General features: G+C 43.1%; 1 protein-coding gene across 11 annotated transcripts in view; it reads left to right on the plus strand.

The window, feature by feature from the left end:
• NUMB (NUMB endocytic adaptor protein) overlaps nucleotides 1-21226 on the plus strand; it is a 92277-nt gene that overhangs the window by 39606 nt on the left and 31445 nt on the right. For all 11 annotated transcript variants that reach the window (XM_070758266.1, XM_070758289.1, XM_070758248.1 and 8 more), the window contains exon 2: nucleotides 6419-6561. In XM_070758266.1, the coding sequence (XP_070614367.1) occupies nucleotides 6436-6561 (126 nt within the window). In that variant the 5' untranslated portion in view covers nucleotides 6419-6435. The remainder of the gene's footprint in view (nucleotides 1-6418; nucleotides 6562-21226) is intronic.

Raw genomic sequence — 21226 nt, forward strand, 5'->3', positions numbered from 1 at the left:
GTGCCCCAGGATTTTGTAAATGTAAAAAATGTGCCGCGGCTCAAAAAAGGTTGAAAATCACTGGTATACAGTATATTTTTCCCGCCTTGTGTTTACGCCCAGAAATGGTACATCTTGGCTTCCGTAGCTCCGCCCATCAACCTCGGAGCGAGCTGCTTTCCCAGCGTCCCCTGCGCTTGCGTGCGTCTCTCCCTCCCCCCCTTGCCTCCATTCCGCCTCCTACTCGAACCCCTTCACTCCCCCCCACCGCACACAGACGCTCCGATCTTGGCCGCTCACCCGCCTTCGGAGAGAAGCGGAAGCCCCTCCCCTCCCGGCGTGAGGTTTTGTTCATTCCTCCTCCGGCCGCGTGCGCGGTGACTTCCGACCAGTAACCCCTCCTCCCCCCTCCCCCCCTCACCCGCGTCCCCAGCCCGGTCTCCCTTTCCTTCTTCTCTGTTTCGGTTTCTGACTAACGGTCTCCCCTCGGATCCCGACGGGAGTACAGCAGAGCCGGCTCGGCGGAGCCAGGCCTGCGCCGGCGGGGAGGGGGTGAAAGCGATGTCAGGTGGAGACTCGGCAAAAAACCAAGTTTGCTTAAAAAAAATTCTGGCTCCTAAATTTTTTGGCTGGCTCCTAGATTCTGAACAACTTTGTCGACCCCTGGTATACAATCTTTTGCTAACCTGGAACTAAACTGTTTTTCCATATTACATTCAGATTGGGATTTCCTGAACCTTATATAGGTTTCACATGAGATTTTCCAGGCTTCTCATTTTTCTAAGTAAGGTAGTCCTCATTACAATGGCGCTGAAAAAAAGTGATTTATAATTTTTTTTTCACACTTGCAACCATTGTGGCATCCCCATGATCAAAATTCAGATGCTTGGCAATTGACTTATATTTATGACAATTGCAGTGTCCCAGGGTCATGTCGTTGCTGCACATTCTAACAAGCAGAATCAATGGGGGAAACCCAATTCACTTAACAATTATGTTAACAATGGCAGTGATTTACTTAACAACTGTGGCAAGAAAAGTCATAAAATCAGGCAAACCTCACTTAACAAATGTTTCACTTAACTGAAATTTTGGGCTCAATTGTGGTCGCAAGTTGAGGACTTCTTGTACATTTCATAGTTTGATATCGTCAACACCCTCCAAGGCCTTTCTGTAATCAATGAAGCACATGACTGTTTTTTTAATTCCTTGGCTTTCTCAATTATCCAGCACACATCAGCAACAATGTATCTTGATCCATGACCCTTTATCCCTTTAAAGCTATCTTAAACATCTGATATTTGTTTTTCCATATAGATTTTTAATCTGCGCTAGATTATCCTAAACATTACTTTGCAAGCCTGTGAAATAAGGGATATTGTAATGATAGTTTGTGTACTTTGCGTACTCTGTTAAGTCTCTCTCTTTTGGTTATGGTTATGTAGAGTGACCTCTGCCACTGTCATTGTCCATATTTGCTGGCATAGTTTGGGTAGAACCTTTACTGAATCTTGTGTGGCTTGCCCATATTTTTGTAGCTATTCCTTCAATTCCGAGAATTGCTGTTAGGTGCTGTGATAAATCTGTTCACTCTGAAAATATACTTGATTGCAGAAAATTATTTGCTTGTAACATGTTAAGCATCTGCAAAAATATGACATTTGGGGAGTGTTTTTCTTTATGTTATGATTATATTATCACTTTTAGAGTACAGGCAGCTTCCATTGTGAAATAAATATTTACCGTGTTTGCATTGTTCCTGTGTTGTAAACTTCCTGTTATCAGTTCATGTAAGATTTTCCAGATGAGAACTGTTTAGAAATGACTTGAAACGTCCCCTTTAGCAAGTAGTGTTAATAATAACAACGGTGTACCATATTGCAGAATAAAATATATTACTGCGATGTATAAGGAACTATGGATAGGCAATTCCTAATTTCTATATTTTGATTTGCCAAAGTCACTAGTAATACTATATCTCTCGAGCTGGACATTGTTTCCATTTCTAATTAATAATTAGGTCTTTAGTTTTCTTTACTTTATTATGAGAAGAATTCTGGACTTTTGAAGGAGCCAGCATAGATCAAATTAGATCAGTGATGGCGAACCTATGGCATGGGTATCACAGGTGGCAGGCGGATCCATATCCGCTAGCACATGAGCCATTGCCATAACTCATCTCTAACGTGCATGTGTGTGCTGGTCCCCTGATTTTTGACTTGCACAGAGGCTGTGGGAGGGTGTTTTTGGCTTCCAGAGAGCCTCTAGGGGGAGATGAGGGAGGACGTTTTTACCCTCCCTGGCTCCAGAGAACCCTTTGGAGCCTAGGGAGGGCGAAACATGAGCCTACTGGGCCCATCAGAAGTTGGGAAACAGGCTGTTTCCGGCCTCCAGAGGGCCTCTGGGGATGGGGGGAGGAAAACTGTTTCTGTGTTCCCCAGGCATTGAATTATGGGTGTGGGCACTTGTGTCTGTGCGGTCTTTCGGCACCCGAGGCAAGAAAAGTTTGCCATCACTGACTTAGATCATGAAACAGAGGTGGGTTCTTCCCGGTTTGGACTGGTTTGCCTGAACTGGTAGCAGCCCGCTGGTGACATCACAATGATGTCATTGAACTGGATCGGTGGTGTGTGAAAGTGAGTAACTTTCATGTATTAAGCTGTTGAAACATTCTGGATTTTATCTACATCTAAATTGATGGCAATTTAAGCAAAGATGGAAAAGAGTATAGTCTGTATAGTCTGGAGGACAGAAGGAAAAGGGGGGACATGATCGAAACATTTAAATATGTTAAAGGGTTAAATAAGGTTCAGGAGGGAAGTGTTTTTAATAGGAAAGTGAACACAAGAACAAGGGGACACAATCTGAAGTTAGTTGGGGGAAAGATCAAAAGCAACATAAGAAAATATTATTTTACTGAAAGAGTAGTAGATTCTTGGAACAAATTTCCAGCAGACGTGGTTGGTAAATCCACAGTAACTGAATTTAAACATGCCTGGGATAAACATATATCCATCCTAAGATAAAATACAGGAAATAGTATAAGGGCAGACTAGATGGACCATGAGGTCTTTTTCTGCCATCAGTCTTTTATGTTTCTATGTTTCTAGAGTTCTCATGATGAACCCAACATATTATTATGCTTCTAAATTTAGATTCCTGACATTTTGAGGATTGATGGTACATTAGGAATGCATTATTAGAAAAATATCTACTATGGTCAGGGGTGACATTCATGTACTTTCCCTACTGGTTTGCAAATGTGAGTGAGTTTGCACCTTCTGTGCATGTGCTTTGCTTTCGATGTGGGGCTTGAACGCATGCATGTGGCTTCAAAACGTGCCTAAATAGGATGGCGTAGTGGGTGGATGAGGCAGGCCCACCTGCAGGTTGCTACTACCAGTTTGTCCAAATTGCCTTAATACCACCTCTGTGAATGGTGTATCCTGCCATTCACTCTAACTTCTTCATAATTTCTGTACAGTTTCTGTATAGCTTTATGTTTTTTATTATTATATTTTCAGAGAAACAATGGGGTGCTGCTGCTCTGTGTGATCTCTAGCCACTGTGGTACTGATCTTCTGGACCAATCAAATTTTTCCTCTTTTCCCAATGAAATGGCAGGAGATCAGAAAGTTTGAAATGAGTATTGTAAAAAGTCAACAATTTCCAGCAGTTGGCCTCAAGTGGCTCACCTCCCTCCTGCTTAAAGCAGGTTTATTAATTCTATAAATCAGCAAGCCCAGAGGCATATGTTGTACGCCACCCTGAATTGGTTGAGAAGGGTGGCATGAAAATCTAATTAATTAATAAATATAATTATAAACACGCGCGCACACACACACACACACACACATTGTGGTACATGGATGAGTTCACGCAATATGTTTAAAAATCTTTGTCCAGGAGTTCTTTAAGCTTCACACATTTGCAGATAAACCCCAGTAAGGAGACTTATCAGTTAAAATATTAATGTGTAAAACAGATGTCTATAGAAGCTCCATTTATTTGACTAAAATGGATTTGATCTTTCACTTAAATCCCTGAAATTTGCAGCATTTTCTTGTTTTCCTTTCATTGTTGTTATTCAGTTAACTTGGCTGGTTTCAACCCTATGACTCAGTGGATAACATTTTACCAAGTTTTTCCCCCCTGAATAATTGTGACAAAGAACAGTCTTGGCTCATTCCTTTCCCTGTTTTGAACCACTTCATTGCTTTATAGTCCATTCTAACTATTCTTTGCCATCATAAAAATTCTACAGCAAGCAGATAAAGCAGCATGGTACATATGTTTTTAAAGGTTCTACAAGTTCATTACACATTTGTCTCTTTGCAGTGATAACACACTGCTGGGTCATATCAATTTGCAGTGATTTAAGATTCTAACATGTTTTTCAAAACTAAGAGTATCAAACCTGTTGTCCCTCATCTGAAACTTGTATTTTATTTATTTATTAGATTTGTATGCTGCCCCTCTCCATAGACTTTGATTTATATTTATAAAGTAAAGAACTTTGCATTAGTTGTTGTAAAAATATTGCTGTTACCTTCAATTTGTTTCTTCATTTTGGTTTCTGAGAAAGAATGTGAACTTGTAACACATAGTGCAACATTGTGTTCTTTTCTGTTGGTCCCTTTGGACAGATGTTATCCTTTAATTACTGTATTCCTTTCATGGGAGTCATCCCACCAGATTTCCATTATACCATTAAAACATTTGCCCTAAGAGATGAAGCTCAGCTTATTTCTGTGCTTCCCATATTTTGAGCATTACTGTTTGGACAGTGAAGTTTATGTATTTTATGACCCATCTTTCAGATTGCTCTTGAGTGGTTTAATAGGTTCCATTTAGCAATATTTCCATTTTCTATCGTGCATAACTCTAAGGTCATAAATTCAGAGTTTTTGTTCTACCTCAACAGGATTCAATAAAAACCCTCCTAATCAATTTTGCTTTTGTCTAAAATACATGTTTGCTATTCTTTGTGAGATGCAGCACATCGTATATGAGCAGCCTATCATTTTTTTCCTCTGGCAATGGTGCCAGGATCCAAATCTCTCCAGCTGCCACGTTTTGCATAGCTAGTCACTAATTTCCTTCCTTCCTTCCTTCCTTCCTTCCTTCCTTCCTTCCTTCCTTCCTCTGGGATAATAACAGGTGATAATACCATCTAAACTTCCCGAGTTTTAGCTCCCTTCAAAGATTTTACACATCTGTGATAATATGTTTATAATTGCTATTTACTGTTATTTACAGAGCCAGTTTCATCTGTAGGGCTCTGAAAACTTCTTACATTCTTGCTGTGCAGAATATCTTCCATGTTTCTAGCTTCTAGTCCATAACTCTTACTCGCTGCATTGGCTCCTCTGTGTCTTCCTTCTAGAAAATTGCTTTCACAGTCCATCTCTCTTGTTGAGAAATTGCTTTCACTGTCCATTTCTCTTGTTGAGCCTTTTTCCCTTGAACTGACAAATATTTGCCTTTTTCATCAATTGGGGTTGCTCTGTGGTGGAGGACATTGACTTTTCCCCCTAAAGACATTTGCAAGCTCACATTTGCTGAAAGTATACCTGGGATTGTCTTCAGAAAATTAGAAAACGTGGTACAAGTAGTGCAGTACGTACATAGTTATAATTGGGTTAATTGGTCCTTTGTCTTTTTAGAGCACCACAAGTGAGAAGATGTGTGTTTCTTTCCTTTCCTTTTTGTTCAAAAGTAGTGGAGAAACATAATATAATGACTAGTTTTTTCCCTAACTACTTGTATAAGGCTACTTCTTTATATTATTCACATTGTCTTGTATGAACTGCATCAGTAGAGGCTAAACCAATTTAATTGTATACCATATTTGTTTGGAGTATGAGATGCATCGGAGTATAAGTTTTTGGGGTGGAAACTAGGGGGAAAAAATCTACCTACCAGGTAGTTTTTTGTCTGGTCAGATTCAGCACATTAGTTTGCTGGTTTTGAGCTCATGTACTTACTTTTTAATCCCCTGGTTGGGGGATGAAAACAGTTTCTAAAACCATTTCTCTCTCTCACTTCAGAAAGAGAAACAGTGAGAAAGGGAAACAGGCAAAGGGAAGATCGCTTCTCTAGCAAAGCACAGAAGATCAGCTTCACTTGTTAGAAATTATTAGCGCTGGAAAAAAAGGCTCAGCTGATTTTTGGAGGGAGCAGCAATGAAAAAAGGAAGCAAAAAAACCCAGATCACTTAGCTAGCAAAGCACAAAAGATTGTGTTATCATCTCATTAGAGCTGAACAAAAGCTTTGAAAAAAGCTACATTCAGAGTATAAGATGCACCCAAATTTTCAGCCTCATTTAAGGCGATAAAAGGTGTGTCTTATACTCCAAAGAATACTATACATGATATTCAATGACAATAAAGCCTTTGACTTGACTATAAGCATAAATGTTCCTTTTCTTTCTTGCAGGGCACAAAAATTGAGCAATGAATAAATTACGACAGAGCTTCAGAAGAAAGAAAGATGTCTACGTTCCCGAAGCCAGTAGACCACACCAATGGCAGACAGATGAAGAAGGGGTTCGAACTGGGAAATGTAGCTTCCCAGTTAAGGTAAATTAAGGTTCTCCATTCTTTTTGGGCTAGTAAGCACATTTGGATTTTTGAGAAAATGCATGGAAATATATTAAAACATTCCTTTTGCATTGGCAAACACGAAAACCCTTTCCCTTACTTGTTTTCTTTTTCCGTCTTTCTTGATATCTGCTGTCACTGTCACCCCCAGTTTCCTAAAGCAGCTGTTGCTTTATGGGTTGTGAACGGAAAAAAACAGCAGAAAGTAAACTGAAGGCCAAAGAGAAGAAACAAATTTGTGAAGGTGTCTGTATTTATGTGTACATGTGTGCAAGAGTAAGTGTGAATGTATAAGAACAATACATAAGAATTAAGTAAGTGGGTACGAGAGTAGGGGAAACTAAAAGAAGAATTTTGTGGTTTTGTGTGACTGTGTTTAAAGACCTTTCATTTCTAAGAATGCTTTGGATTTAGGTTTAACTCTAGAAATGCTGCTGCTTTTCAAAAATCATTTATGTTCCTTTTTTAAAACAAAGAACAGGAAAATTGGGAAATTCCTTGGAGTGTCACTAGGAGTGTTCTGGCTTTGAGTTCCTAACTCGGAGGTGAATAAATAGATAGATGAGGTTTATACACAGTCTTAAGCCCCAATTTAATTAACCATAGTTTATTGGTTGTAAAGCACATCTGCCTAGATTTGCACAATTCCATGGAGTAAATCTCAGTTTAAAAATCATGATGGTTGCTTCCCACAACATGTTTAAGGAAAACATAAATCAAATTATAACTTAAAGCAGGAGTTCATAGACTGTAAGTCATGACTCTCTTCCAGTAAATAAACGGTGAATCATGGATTCCTGGGTACCCGGAAAGGTTGAAAGCTGGGTGGAAGCTTTGAAGGAAGTTTAGCCTCTTCAGAACTATGATACTACCTGATCATGGCAGGAATGTGATACATAGCTGAGGAAAAGGAGTAATACTATCTGGTTGCCACTTGCCTTGGAAGGAAATTAACACTCTGACTAGAATCTTCTGACAAGAAATCATCTGGATGAGAGTTGGCATGTTTTGTGGATTTAGCCAAAGTGCTAAATTGGCAATTCCAAACATTGGTAGTTGTATGGGTTGAAAATCAGGCAGGGAACACAGCATCTGCAAAAGCTATTATGATAAAGAAAAACCTGCTTCCAAGGCTCCACCAGATGATCTTATTTTACTGAAGAATGCCCAGTCTGCCATATTCAGTTGGAATATTGAAGGTAACCTGCCGCATGCTATGTAGGGCTTTAAAGGTGACATATAACATATTGAATTTTACCCACAAAGCTGCTCGGAAGCTGGTGCAGCTCTCGCACGGCAGTGGTATTGCATGGGGATATCAAGAGGTGTCCACTGCTAACTCTAGTGCTGCATTCTGGACTAGCTGTGCATTACACATCATCGTCAAAGGCAGCCCTGTTTAGAATGCATTACAAATAGTCCAATTGGAAGGTAATTTAGGAATGAGTAACTTTGAACAGTGCACCTCAAACTTGTGCACAAAATGTATTTGTGTAAAAGCTTCCCTGGCCATGAATGCTACCTGCTTTTAGAGCTAAACCATGAATATAGGAGAACCTCCAGATTTTGCACCAGCTCTGACTGATGAATATCAGCCCAAGCCAGATGTAAGTCACTGCATACAGATGATACTTTACCCTGTGCCAATGAGCTTTATATAGATGTGGAAAAAGAGTTGAGCCTGATTCAACCCATAAAGCAGAGGTCTAGACTTGATATCTCCCCTCCACACCAACACTGACTGGAATGGCCTTGGATGAAGAGCTGCCTTCCATTCCAGGTTCCATCAGCGGGCTCCAAAGATGCCATGTTTAATGGTATTAAAAGCTGCTGATGGATAAAATAGGGCCAGGATGGAGGTGTACCACTCTCCTCCTGGGTCTGTAAGAACCCATTCACAACCACAATCAGTGCCACCTTGATATTGTCTCCCAATCTGAAGTTTGACTAGTGAATCCAAATTATCAATTTTAAGCTGTAGCCTACCACCTTCTCAATAATTTTTTGCAAGAGAAAATTGGACCCAGGATGAAAATTGTCCAGCACTGTTGGGTCCAGCGATGACTTGTGGAGTAGGAGACAGACCCCTGCCTCCTTCAAAGCAGGTGCAAATGTTCCCTCTTTCAAGGAAGCATTCTGGATCCAGAATGAATTATCATACGGGGAAGCTTATTTTGTAAGCCTATTAATTGATTGAAATACTGTTAACCTTCTGCTATGTTCCGAGGGTATTTTAATAAACGTCCCTAATTATTAAATAAATGTTCTCCAGATTTCTAGTATTGTAAAAGTTTCTGCACGTCTTTCATGTTAAAAATATATAGTTTTACATAAAAAGTTAATTATAGAAAATTGCTAGCAAAGGCATAAAGTGTGATTCACACTTAAGAGCGATAAAAATATATATATATACTTATTCTGTTTCCCAGAGGGAGTCCTTCTTCTCTCTGGGTAAATTCTTCATATGCCTAGTGTCTTGAAATAATTTCTGATAAACAGAAGTAACCTTTACATTATGCTCCTAACCCTGTTTTGTTTTTGGTTTCTTTGGCATTTTGATTACTTCAGATGGGAGGAAGTAACAAATGGTTTCGTTAAAGGAAGCAATTTTAAAAGGATGCGAAGGGAGAGTACATTTTATAAGAACCTAAAACAAGCTGGGCTGATAGAAACCAGCAGATTTCTTTAATAGAATAGAATAGAATTTTTATTGGCCAAGTGTGATTGGACACACAAGGAATTTGTCTTGGTGCATATGCTCTCAGCGTACATAAAATAAAATATACATTTGTCAAGAATCATGTGGTACAACACTTAATGATTGTCATAGGGGTCAAATAAGCAATGAAGAAGCAATATTAATAAAAATCTTAGGATATAAGCAACAAGTTACAGTCATACAGTCAACATGGGAGGAAATGGGTGAAAGGAATGATGAGAAAAACTAGTAGAATAGAAGTGCAGATTTAGTAGAAAGTCTGACAGTGTTGAGGGAATTATTTGTTTAGTAGAGTGATGGCGTTCGGAAAAAAACTGTTCTTGTGTCTAGTTGTTTTGGTGTGCAGTGGTCTGTAGTGACGTTTTGAGGGTAGGAGTTGAAACAGTTTATGTCCAGGATGTGAGGGGTCAATAAATATTTTCCCAGCCCTCTTTTTGACTTGTGCAGTATACAGGTCCTCAATGGAAGGCAGGTTGGCAGCAATTGTTTTCTCCGTACTGAAGGAGCGGGTCCAGCAGTCACATGGGTTGCTCATGTCCAATCCGGTGGAACTGAGCCTAGTGTTAAAAAAGCTTGCCGGATCCGCCCCTTCCCCAGAATTCGCTCAGTTCGCATATCCTGCGGTTGTATTGTGATAGCTCGTTCAACATTCTAACACCTTCCCTTCGATCTTTTCCTTCAAAAGTAGTAAGAATTGTTTTATCCTTATTTATTTACTTGCACTAATAGCGCCAGCCGTTTGTGGCTCGGCTTTTTTCCTTGGGAGAAGTTGCGGTTTCGTTTTCCCCCGGCTGTTTTGCCGTTTACGATCCCCGCTGCCGCTTGTGGATTCTTTTAATCCTTTGGCCTGGAGGTCTTGGTGCAAGTATTGATTCATTGATTCATTATTGTATTATTGTAAAAGGGCTTAAGAAATACCTCCTGCGGAGTGAGACGCTTGTTCTAGTCTCCTGGACTTAGTCGATCGCTTCCCCTTTAAGAATTCTATTACGGAGCGATTTTTTCGGCGCGAATGCCTTCGCGCCCTTTTTAAATTTAGGCCTCTCGTGTTGGCCTCCTGCCAGCCGCGTAGGCCTCAGTCCACCGCGTGGATCCCGGAGTGGGCTTTGGGACGCTCAGGCTTAATTCTCCACCGGCTAAGCCTCCAACCAGAGTGCCTTGGTTTACTTTAATTTAAGTTTAGGGAGGCTGGCCACGCTGTATTTGGGGACACGAACTCTGGGTTTGCCCAGATTGCCCTCAAGTCTCAGCAGCTCCGAGGCCTCGGAGCAGGATCCATTCCTCTTGGGAAGTCCTTGAAATCTTCTCCCAAATTATTCAGTTACTTGGCTCAGCCTGGTCTTCTGTTAATTGTCAGACTATGGCTACTTTTCCCAAGAGAGGCACAACTAAAGGTCCCAGAGAGGCCAGGCCTACAGGCGATGAGATTACCAGTATCCCCCAGGCCTCGACCTCCTCTTCTTCAGGGGCCCGCCCCTCGACCAAGGTCACCAGGGCTGAGAAGAGAAGGGACCTAGCCCTACAAAAAATCCATGACAAATCAGCAAAGCGTTTGAAAGTACAGGCCCAAGTACTCAGTAGTCAAGACCCCCCAGAGGCTTCTAGTCTGCCTCCTTCTGGGGTCCCTGTGTTATCTCTGGATGAGCCAAACCTAGACAGACCCCAACCTAACCTATGGGGAATAGGTCCAGAGGAACCAGATATTATTGAAGATTCCCCCCAGCCAGGATCCTCCCAGGCCTTCAGGGATTCTTCTGCCATTCCTGCTGATATTTCTAGTTTACCTCCTGAATTCCAATCTATTTTTTCTGTGTTGTCCAAGGCCATTGATGCTAAATTCTCTACCATCAATGAGCTTCCCTTACCTCCTCCTCCTCCTCGCCCCTCCCGCCCCTTGGGTTCTTCCCCAGCGGTTAGAGCTCCTATTCAGGATGATTCAGATTCCTCTCAGGACGAATATGAGGATATGGAGGAGGATGAGGATCCTTTTCAAGGCCTCTCAGATGATGAGGAATCCCAAATAAAGGTTCCTTCTCCAATTACTATTTTTCCTTCTCAATTGTTCAAATCTCTCCTCCTCAAAGCTAGAATTTCCACGGGATTGGCGGCCCAGGAGAAACAGGCCTCCACATCCACTGATCCCCCGGAGGAGAATTTACCTTACTTCACAGAGGAACAGGAGGATAACGAGGTAATTCCTATGCCTAAATTGTTTAAAGATGCCTTACTTAAGCAGTGGGATTTCCCAACCTCTGGGCTTAATCCCTCAACCAAGGACAGGAAATTGTACAAACTCTCCTCTTCCTATGAGGAGCTCCTATCCTTTCCTAAACCGGATGATCCTGTCAAGATCCTTCACTCGGCGGCTGCTGTGCCAGGCGAAGCGGACGAGGTCCTCCGCCCAGAGGACAAGCGGATTGAACAAATGCTCAAAAGAGGATTCACCGCAGATTCCTGGGCCATTAAAAGTTCTGCAGCGGCTTCCTTTTTCTCCAGAGCCATGCTTCTGTGGCTTTGCCAACTTCAACAGCATATTCCTCCTGATGACTTGAGAGCTCAACAAGACTTCAACAAGGTCTTTGCAGCTGCCCAGTACGTGGCTGATGCCACTTTACAGTCTACTAGATTTTCTGCTAAGTCTATTGCAGCTTCTACAACGGCAAGAAGACTCCTATGGATTCGCCCTTGGCAAGCAGGAGTACGCCAGAAGTGGCAGTTATCCCTGGGACCCTTAAAGCGCGACCTTCTTTTCGGTGATCTTCTGGATCCACTCCTCACGGAAACCACGGACAAGAAGAAAGTTTTGGGTCCAACCACCAAAAAGGCTACCAAAACGCAGTCCTTTCGTCGCCCAGGGCGTCAGCAAGATCAAGCGGCTTCCTATCAGAGATCTCCAGGTCAGTATTCCCCCCGCTTTCGTTCCCAAGGTAGGAACTCCAGGGGCAGAGGTTTTCGCTTCCAAAGGGGAGCGTCTTCTAACAGGGCTTCAAAGAAACCTAGATGGTAATTTTTCCTCAATTCCCATAGGTGGTCGCCTAGCCCATTTCGCCTCTAATTGGCGTCTCACCTCCAAGGACCCCTGGGTCATTGACACTGTTCAAACAGGCCTTCTTTTAGAATTTATTTCTCCCCCCCCGAAACGTTTTATTTCCTGCCCTTCTCCCAGGTCCTCCTCAGATTGTAACCGTATGGAGGAGGCCATTTCTCACTTATTGTCCATCAGAGCCATTCAACCGGTTCCCTCCGGTCAGAAGGGTCTAGGTTTTTATTCCATCCTATTTATGGTTCCAAAATCCTCCGGAGGTTGGAGAGCTATTTTGGATTTAAAGAAGCTTAATCTATTCATCAAATATAGGAAGTTTAAGATGCACTCCTTATCATCTATTTTGGCCGCCATCCACACGGGAGATTTCATGGTCTCTTTAGACCTCACTGGGGCCTACCTCCACATTCCTATAGCCAAATGCCACAGAAAATTTTTACGTTTCTCCTTTCAAGGCAGGCATTTCCAGTATAGGGCGATGCCATTTGGCCTTTCCTCGGCCCCTCGGGTCTTTACAAAGCTCTTGGGGTCCCTGGCGGCCTATATCCGGGCGTCTCCCATTCACATTTTATGTTATCTTGATGATATTTTGATTCATGGGAACTCCCTAGAGAAAGTGAAATCAGACCTTTCTATCACCATGTCAGTCCTTCAGGACCATGGATTTTCCATCAACTTTGATAAAAGTCATCTCCAACCTTCCACATCCATCTTACACCTGGGATCCATTATTAATTCAGAATCCTCCCAGGTCTTTCTCTCTCCCGAGAGAAAATCCAGTATAGGGGAGTTAATTTCTTGCATTTTATCTAAACCTTCAGTATCCATAGTAACCCTGTCTTCCCTTTTGGGGAAAATGGTGTCATGCATAGGCATCATTCCCTGGGCTCGCCTTCATGCTAGGGAACTACAGTGGCTCCTATTACCCTTTCAGAGATCGGGGCACAGCAACTCAAAGCGTCGCATTGTCATCCCACCAATTGTTCGCAGATCCTTCAAGTGGTGGAAGTCTTCGGCCATGGACAAGGGATCCCCGTTCAGGTGCCCGGATCAATTTGTCATCACCACAGATGCCAGTCTATCGGGATGGGGCGCCCACGCCCAGGGGATGATAGCTCAGGGCACGTGGTCCCCGGAGGAAGCCTCCAAGCCAATCAATTGGCTAGAGTTAAGAGCCGTTTCCCTGGCTCTGAAGCATTTCTCTCCTCGCATTCCCAACCGGCACGTTCTCATCCTCACCGACAACATTGCCACAAAAAGCCATATCTGCAGACAGGGGGGCACGAGATCCAAGGCCCTCATGAGGGAGGCCCTCAAGTTAGGCCTTTGGGCGGAAAAACATCTTCGGTCGCTCCTAGCCGACCACATCTCGGGGAGCCTCAACGTCCAGGCGGATTGGCTATCTCGAGCAACGATAGACCCAGGAGAGTGGAACCTCCATCAAGACTTGTTCCATCAAATCAGCCTCAGATTCGGCCTACCAATTCTGGATCTCTTCGCGACCAATGCGAACGCCCAACTCCCTCGCTTCTTTTCCAGATTTCCATCCCCGGGAGCGGAAGCAATCAATGCCCTCCGGAGTCCATGGCCTCCAGGCCTACTTTACGCATTTCCTCCAATTCCAATTCTCCCGGACGTGATTCACAAGGTCCTCACCGAGAGGGCCCGAGTAATCTTAATCGCCCCTCATTGGCCCCGCCGGCCCTGGTTCGCGGATCTCCAACAGTTGTCCGTCCAGGACCCTTGGCGACTCCCCGTTTCGGGGGATATGCTGCGGCAGGGGGCCTCATTCCATCCAGATCCGGAGTGGTTCCACCTCACCGCCTGGCTGTTATCAGGAGAGACTTAGAACTGCGTGGTCACGACCCCGATACAGTGGAGGTCATTTTAAAGGCCAGAAGGGGTTCGACCAATCGAATCTACGACCACACGTGGTCCAAGTTTCACCAGTGGTGTCTACAGGAAGGCCTCTCTCCCCTGTGCATTCCCATACACAGAATCATTTCCTTCCTTATGCAAGGTTTCCATAAAGGACTTTCCACCAGCACCCTCCGGCGTCATCTGGCAGCCATTTCATCTGTCCTAGGGGGCCCCCGCAGACAGCCTCTCCGATCCTTCCCGGAAGTTCAGGAATTCCTCAAGGGCATAGCCAACCTCAGACCTTCCAAGGTTCACAGGTATCCATCCTGGGATTTGCCACGGGTTCTCCATTCCCTCACGCAGGCACCATATGAACCCTTAAAATCGGCGTCCCTCAGGTACCTATCCTTTAAAGTAGCATTCCTGGTGGCTATTACCTCTGCCCGACGCATTTCGGAGCTGGCTGCCCTCTCAATCAGGCAGGACCTTTGTCAATTTCATCAGGACAAGGTAGTCTTGCGACTGGACCCTACCTTCTTACCCAAGGTCAGTTCCATGTTCCACAGAACTCAGGACATTGTCCTACCTTCCTTCTGCCTCCAACGAGACCATCCCTTGGCAATTAGATGGCACACCCTGGATCTCATTAGAGCGCTGAGAATCTATATCCAACGCACAGGACCCTTTCGCAGGTCAGAAGCACTTTTTATAGCCTATCACCCCAGAGTCATGGGTGCCAAAGTGTCTTCAACAGTAATAGGCCATTGGATCAGAGGGACTATATCTAAGGCCTATGAGTCGGCCTCCCTCTCAGTTCCAAGGAACATCACAGCGCATTCCACCAGGAGCGCAGCCACCTCGGCCGCTTGGGCGACTCAAGCCCCGTTGGAGGAGGTCTGCAAAGCAGCCACTTGGGCCTCGCCAAATTCCTTCATCAGGCACTACAAGATTGATGCTTACGCTTCAGCGGACGCTGCCTTCGGCAGAAGGGTACTCCAATCCGTTATCTCACACGATAGCAATCTAATCCCACCCTAGGGACCATCTATTGGGTATGTCCCATGTGACTGCTGGACCCGCTCCTTCAGTACGGAGAATAGGCGTTGATTGCTTACCTGAACGCCTCTTCTCGTACGGTGAGCGGGTACAGCAGTCACTTCCCGCCCTTGTATGTGTCTTCTTTACCTTCCTATAACCTTTCTTCCTCTCACAAAAAGAGTTGAACACTACAGAGCTTCACAGCTGAGCCTAGTCTATGGATTCGCGAATTCTGGGGAAGGGGCGGATCCGGCAAGCTTTTTTAACACTAGGCTCAGTTCCACCGGATTGGACATGAGCAACCCATGTGACTGCTGTACCCGCTCACCGTACGAGAAGAGGCGTTCAGGTAAGCAATCAACGCCTATTTTCTGCAGTTCTGATTATCCTCTGAAGTCTGTGTCGATCCTGTTGGGTTACAGCATCAAACCAGACAGTTATAGAGGTGCAGATGACAGACTCAATGATTCCTCTGTAGAACTGTATCAGCAGCTCCTTGGGCAGTTTGTGCTTCCTGAGCTGGCGCAGAAAGAACATTCTTTGTTGTGCTTTTTTGATGATGTTTTTGATATTAGGTGACCATTTTAGGTCTTGAGATATGATAGAACCTAGAAATTTGAAGGTCTCTACTGTTGATACTGTGTTGTCTAGTATTGTGAGAGGTGGAAGGGTGGAAGGGTTTCTCTTAAAGTCTACCACCATTTCTACGGTTTTGAGTGTGTTCAGTTCTAGATTGTTCTGGTCACACCACAAGGATAGTTGTTCAACTTCCCGTCTGTATGCGGATTCATCATTGTCTTGAATGAGTCCGATCACTGTTGTATCATCTGCAAACTTCAGTAGTTTAACAGATGGATCGTTTGAGATGCAGTCATTAGTGTATAGAGAGAAGAGAAGTGGTGAGAGTACACAGCCTTGGGGGGGCACCTGTGCTAATTGTACATGTATCTGATGTGATTTTTCCTAGCTTCATCTGCTGCTTCCTGTCTGTTAGGAAGCTCGTGATCCACTTACAAGTGTGTTCAGGTATCGCTAGCTGATTTAGTTTGGTTAAGAGAATGTCCGGTACGATGGTATTGAATGCTGAACTGAAGTCCACAAAGAGGACCCTAGCGTAGGTCATTGGAGATTCAAGATGTTGAAGGATGTAGTGTAGAGCCATATTAACAGCATCATCTGTTGATCTATTTGCTCGGTATGCAAATTGCAGGGGGTCTAACAGTGGATCCGTGATGGCTTTCAAGTGAAACATCACTAGCCTTTCAAAGGTTTTCATAACTACAGATGTTAGAGCAACTGGTCTGTAGTCATTCAGTTCCTAAAGTTTTATAGTGATGCTAAAGCAAGAATGACCAACCCCCAGCCCACAGCCCAATACTGATCTGGATCCAGAACGAATTATCATTCTGGATCCAGAACGAATGATCATACAGGGAAGCTATTTGGAACCAGGCCGCAGAAGTGGCATGCATGTATGCATCACAACTTGCTTGTAACTGGGGTTTCTGGAACAAGCAAGAGTGAGTCTTGCAGGCAGACAAAATAGTGATGGATTGTTTTCTAATTCCTGGTAATTTTCCACTTTGTTGCTTTTATTGTAATCTCAGTAGCACTTTTGCGAGCTGGTTATTACGCCTTGCATGGCACAGGACTGGCTCTTCCTAAGAACATCTGCCCATCCTATGAGATTGGATAGGGCGGCACTTTCCTAGACCCTTCCCTCGAATGTTGTCATTTTATGGGGACCTAGGACGGTTGCCTTTTCTGTGGCAGCCCCATCTCCCTGAAATTTGGCAGCACGTCCCACTCTTTTAAGATTCCAAAAAGCACTCAAGGCTGATTTTTTTCCTCAAGCACTGGGCTAGTGTAAGGCGTCAATTTCATGAATTGACCTGTTGTGGGCTTCATGGGAAAGTTTAGCTATGGTGCCAGGTCTTTGGTTTCAATATTTTTAATATTTTTATTGTACATGGATATGGTTTTATCTCCTGATCCTGAGCCACCCAAAGTTTGGTAGAAGATGGTGGTCCTGTTTGATTAAAAATTACTTTCTAGTACAGTGATACCTCGTCTTACAAACCCCTCGTCATACAAACTTTTTGAGATAATAACCCGGGGTTTAAGAATTTTTTGCCTCTTCTTCCAAACTGTTCTCACCTTACAAACCCAAGCTGCTGCCACTGGGATGCCCCGCCTCTGGATTTCTGTTGCCAGCGAAGCGTCCGTTTTTGCGCTGGTGGGATTCCCCTGCAGCATCACAAAAACACGGAAGTCCGGAGGTGGGTTTCCCATGGAGGAGAGCCTCAGGGGAATCCCAGCAGTGGAAAAACGGGTGCTTCGGCTGGCAAAGGGGGTGAGTTTTGGACTTGCACGAATTAATCGCTTTTCCATTGATTCCTATGAGAAACATTGTTTCGTCTTACAAACTTTTCACCTTACAAACCTCGGCCCGGAACCAATTAAGTTCGTAAGACGAGGTATCACTGTATTTGTGTTTGTGGGTTTCTTTTAATGACAGATTCATTCATCTCTATGCATCTCCTTTTGTAAGGGTATTATGTATCTTGAATATATCTGTACTTTCCTAAGCACTTTTTCATTTCTGTGGAATGAATAAGGCAGATACGGATTTTGATATGTGGGGATAAGAAAGGGCAGCTTAAAAAGGCTTCTCTTTTGGCTGCTATTGGATTACATGAACAATGGACAGGCAAGGGCAGAAACAATCATAATTCAGGATCCCACACTGAAATAGAGCAAGACATAGTTAAGGCCTTGGTTTAACATTAGGGCTTTTTTTTAACATAAGGCCATTGTTTAACATTAGGGCTTGTTTCTCAGAGAAAATATGATGCTTCCTCTGAGATAAATAACATTAAAATAAATTACCGACTCACCATTTAATACAAATCTGATTAAGATATAAACTTAATGTTATAAATAAATACTGTATTTATATTCTCTCCATTTTCGGAATGGTTTCTAACAATAAAGCATTTTATGAAGGTAAATTTAGATTCTTTGTGTTGTGGTTGGCTCTGGCCCAGCTCCTGCCCCAGGGAATGGAGAGGTGGATGCAGGGGAAAATTCAACATGTCATAGGCCTGTGTTATTGTCGACTGAATCAGTTCAGAGTTTAGTTTCCTCGGACGAAGAAGAAGGTGGGAGTGACTTGGCAGAGGAGGGCTTGGCACACAGCCAAGGCAGTCAATCTTCCTTATCTTCTATAGCTTCAGATGATGACATTTTGGACCCACCCAAGCGCAGAATTATGCGTAGAAGAGACCAAATAAGAACATATTACAGGAAATAAGTGAGGCCACTTGGGTTTGGGTGGGGCTCCAGTAATTAGGGCTGCTGCTATAAATAGCAGCATGTGGGTTTGGTCATTGTGGAAGAATATCTGTTGCAGTTTCGTCAGGAATCTTGTGTGCTGGACTTTGTTGCTTTTTCACGCCTTTGAAACCAAAGCAGAGCAGCGTGTGTGTGTGTGTGTGTCTCCCTTCCTTGGAAGAAGAAGGGGTGTGAAGTTTCTCCACAGCTGCTGGCTAAGTACTTACTGACTGCTTAAGGGAAACTGTACAGACTACCTGGTTGTTTTGGGAAGAGTGCTCTTTGCAATACAAAAAGAGTGCTTAGTTTATTTTGACTTTTGTGATAAAAAACATTGTTTTGAATTTTCAAACGTTTGTGTGTCTGAAATTTGTACCCTTGAATTTTCGGGAGGCTCCTATCAGAGAGCCCGGCAGAACCCTTTGTAGGTTTTAGGAATGAGGAAAGAAGACCTGTTAGAAAAGGCAGACATAGTTGAACAAAGTACTTGTGTTTATGTTCCTTTGCAAGTAAAAATGCTTTCACGTTTGAATCTATATTTTGCCCTGTGGCATTTCTTTATACAACAGTGTTATAAAATAGCTTTGAGTAAGGCTGAAAATTCTAAAATGTATTAATTGTAATTTTAATCCACACAGACAACTGTATCTAGAGATTACTTTTGTAGTTCCAAAAGTATGGGATCACCTGCTTATTTTTTTGTTTTGATACACATTAGGGATACAAAGGGCTTTAAATATAAAGCCAAAAAGGTACTTTAGGATCAGCATAGGTGCACATGCCTTACCTATCAGTGCTTCTATAAAGAAGTAGTGTCTTTTCCCAGCCTTTCACTGTAACAGCATGATGCAGTGAAAAATTGTGTTTGAGTTAAGGAGAGGCTGACAGCATGCCCTTGGCCATTCCTATGTTGGTTTCTTAAAAGGCATATTTTCTTGGGATTGTGTTGCTACTATGGGAACCAGAAAAACATGCAGCTTCTTTAAGGGAGGGACCAATAGATGCAGCAGGCACAGTCAAGACCCCTCAAAAGCACCTCTTTGGCTCTGATTGCCTTAAAACCATTTTATAAGCCATTAGTTTTATATCATTATTATGGTTTGTTAATCGTGGTTTATGGCAGTGTTGGTGAACCTTTTTGGCACTGAGTGCAGAAACGGGAGCACACATGCACACGCCAGAAACCAGAAGAGGAGCAGCACTGGGCGAATGCTCTTTCAGTTTCTGGCATGCGCATGTCTACCGGCCACCTGGTTTTCCGGCTCCTGGTGAACATTCGTGCCTGAAGACCAGCTGGCTGGGTGTGCAAGCACATGTCAGAAACCAGAAGAGCAGCCACCCAGTGCACATGTGTGCCAGAAACTAGAAGACCGGTTGGCCAATGCACATGCGCATGGCCCATCTCTTGGGCATGCGAGTCATCACTCATTACTCTTCCGGGTTCCAGCATGCTGGTCAGCTGATCTTCAAGTGCGCGAGAGCACCAGAAACTGGAAGAGCAGCTGCCTGATTTGCATGCACATGTTTCCAGCATATGCACCAGGCGTCTGCTCTTCCAGTTTCTGGCACTCCTGCGTATGTGTAGACCAGCTGGCCGGCATGCCGGAACCCGGAAGAGTAACTGACCACTGCTCGCGTGCCCGGAAAGGTGGCTCTGCATGTTACTTCTGGCATGTGTGCCACAGCTTTGCCACCACAATATTTATTTATGGCATTGCATTAGATATGAATGTGCAGATTTCATTGATTCAGCAAGAATAGGAAAAACAAATCTTAGATTAATGTAGATTAATGTGAACCCAAACTATTATGCTTTGAATGCTTGATAAAGAATATTCAATTTAAAACACTACTTTTGTCAGCTTTTTGAACAATTACTAGAATTTCTTGTTTTTCCCAAGTGATCTTCATTCATCTTCATTTTCCTTTTAATAGTTTTACTGCATGCAAGTCTCATTATTTCATTAAAAAGGCACTAAACCTGCTGAATAAAAGTTTACTTTGTTCAGAATGCAGGTGGTCCTTGACTTCAACCATTTGTTTAGTGACCTTTTGAAATTCCAACAACATTGAAAAAAGTGACGTATGACAATTTTTATACTTATGACCATTGCAGTATCCCCATAGTCAAATTTGGACTCTTCACAACATATTTATAATTATTGCTGTTTCCCACGGTCACATTATCACCTTTTGTGACCTTCTGACTAGCAAAGTTAACGGGAAAGCCAGATTCACTTTACAATAAACAACTGCAGGAATTCACTTAAGGAACTGTGGCAAGTAAAGTCGTAAAATGGGGCAAAATTCACTTAACTGTCTTGCTTAGCAATAGAAATTTTGTGGTGTTACGTCGAAGACTACCAGTGCTCACTTTATGTTTTATACCTGATTTCACATAACTTAAGAGTTGACTTAAGTTGACTCAGTAGCATTGTAGGGAGAATATGATAAAAAAGATTATCAACTGATACTGAGGTTTTCATTTGTGGCAGAAGTTTCATCAACCCCCCCTACACTACTATTCTATCATTGTGTTTTATTTAGCATTTTTGAGATGCTACATTGGTTCACAAAGAAGATTTATGTAAATAAGCTTTTAAGGAGTGTTGCAATGAACTCTGTTCTAGAGAGTTTAAAAGTATAAGTAA

Source organism: Erythrolamprus reginae, chromosome 1 (genome assembly GCF_031021105.1).
Source record: "Erythrolamprus reginae isolate rEryReg1 chromosome 1, rEryReg1.hap1, whole genome shotgun sequence".
Lineage (NCBI taxonomy): Eukaryota > Metazoa > Chordata > Lepidosauria > Squamata > Dipsadidae > Erythrolamprus > Erythrolamprus reginae.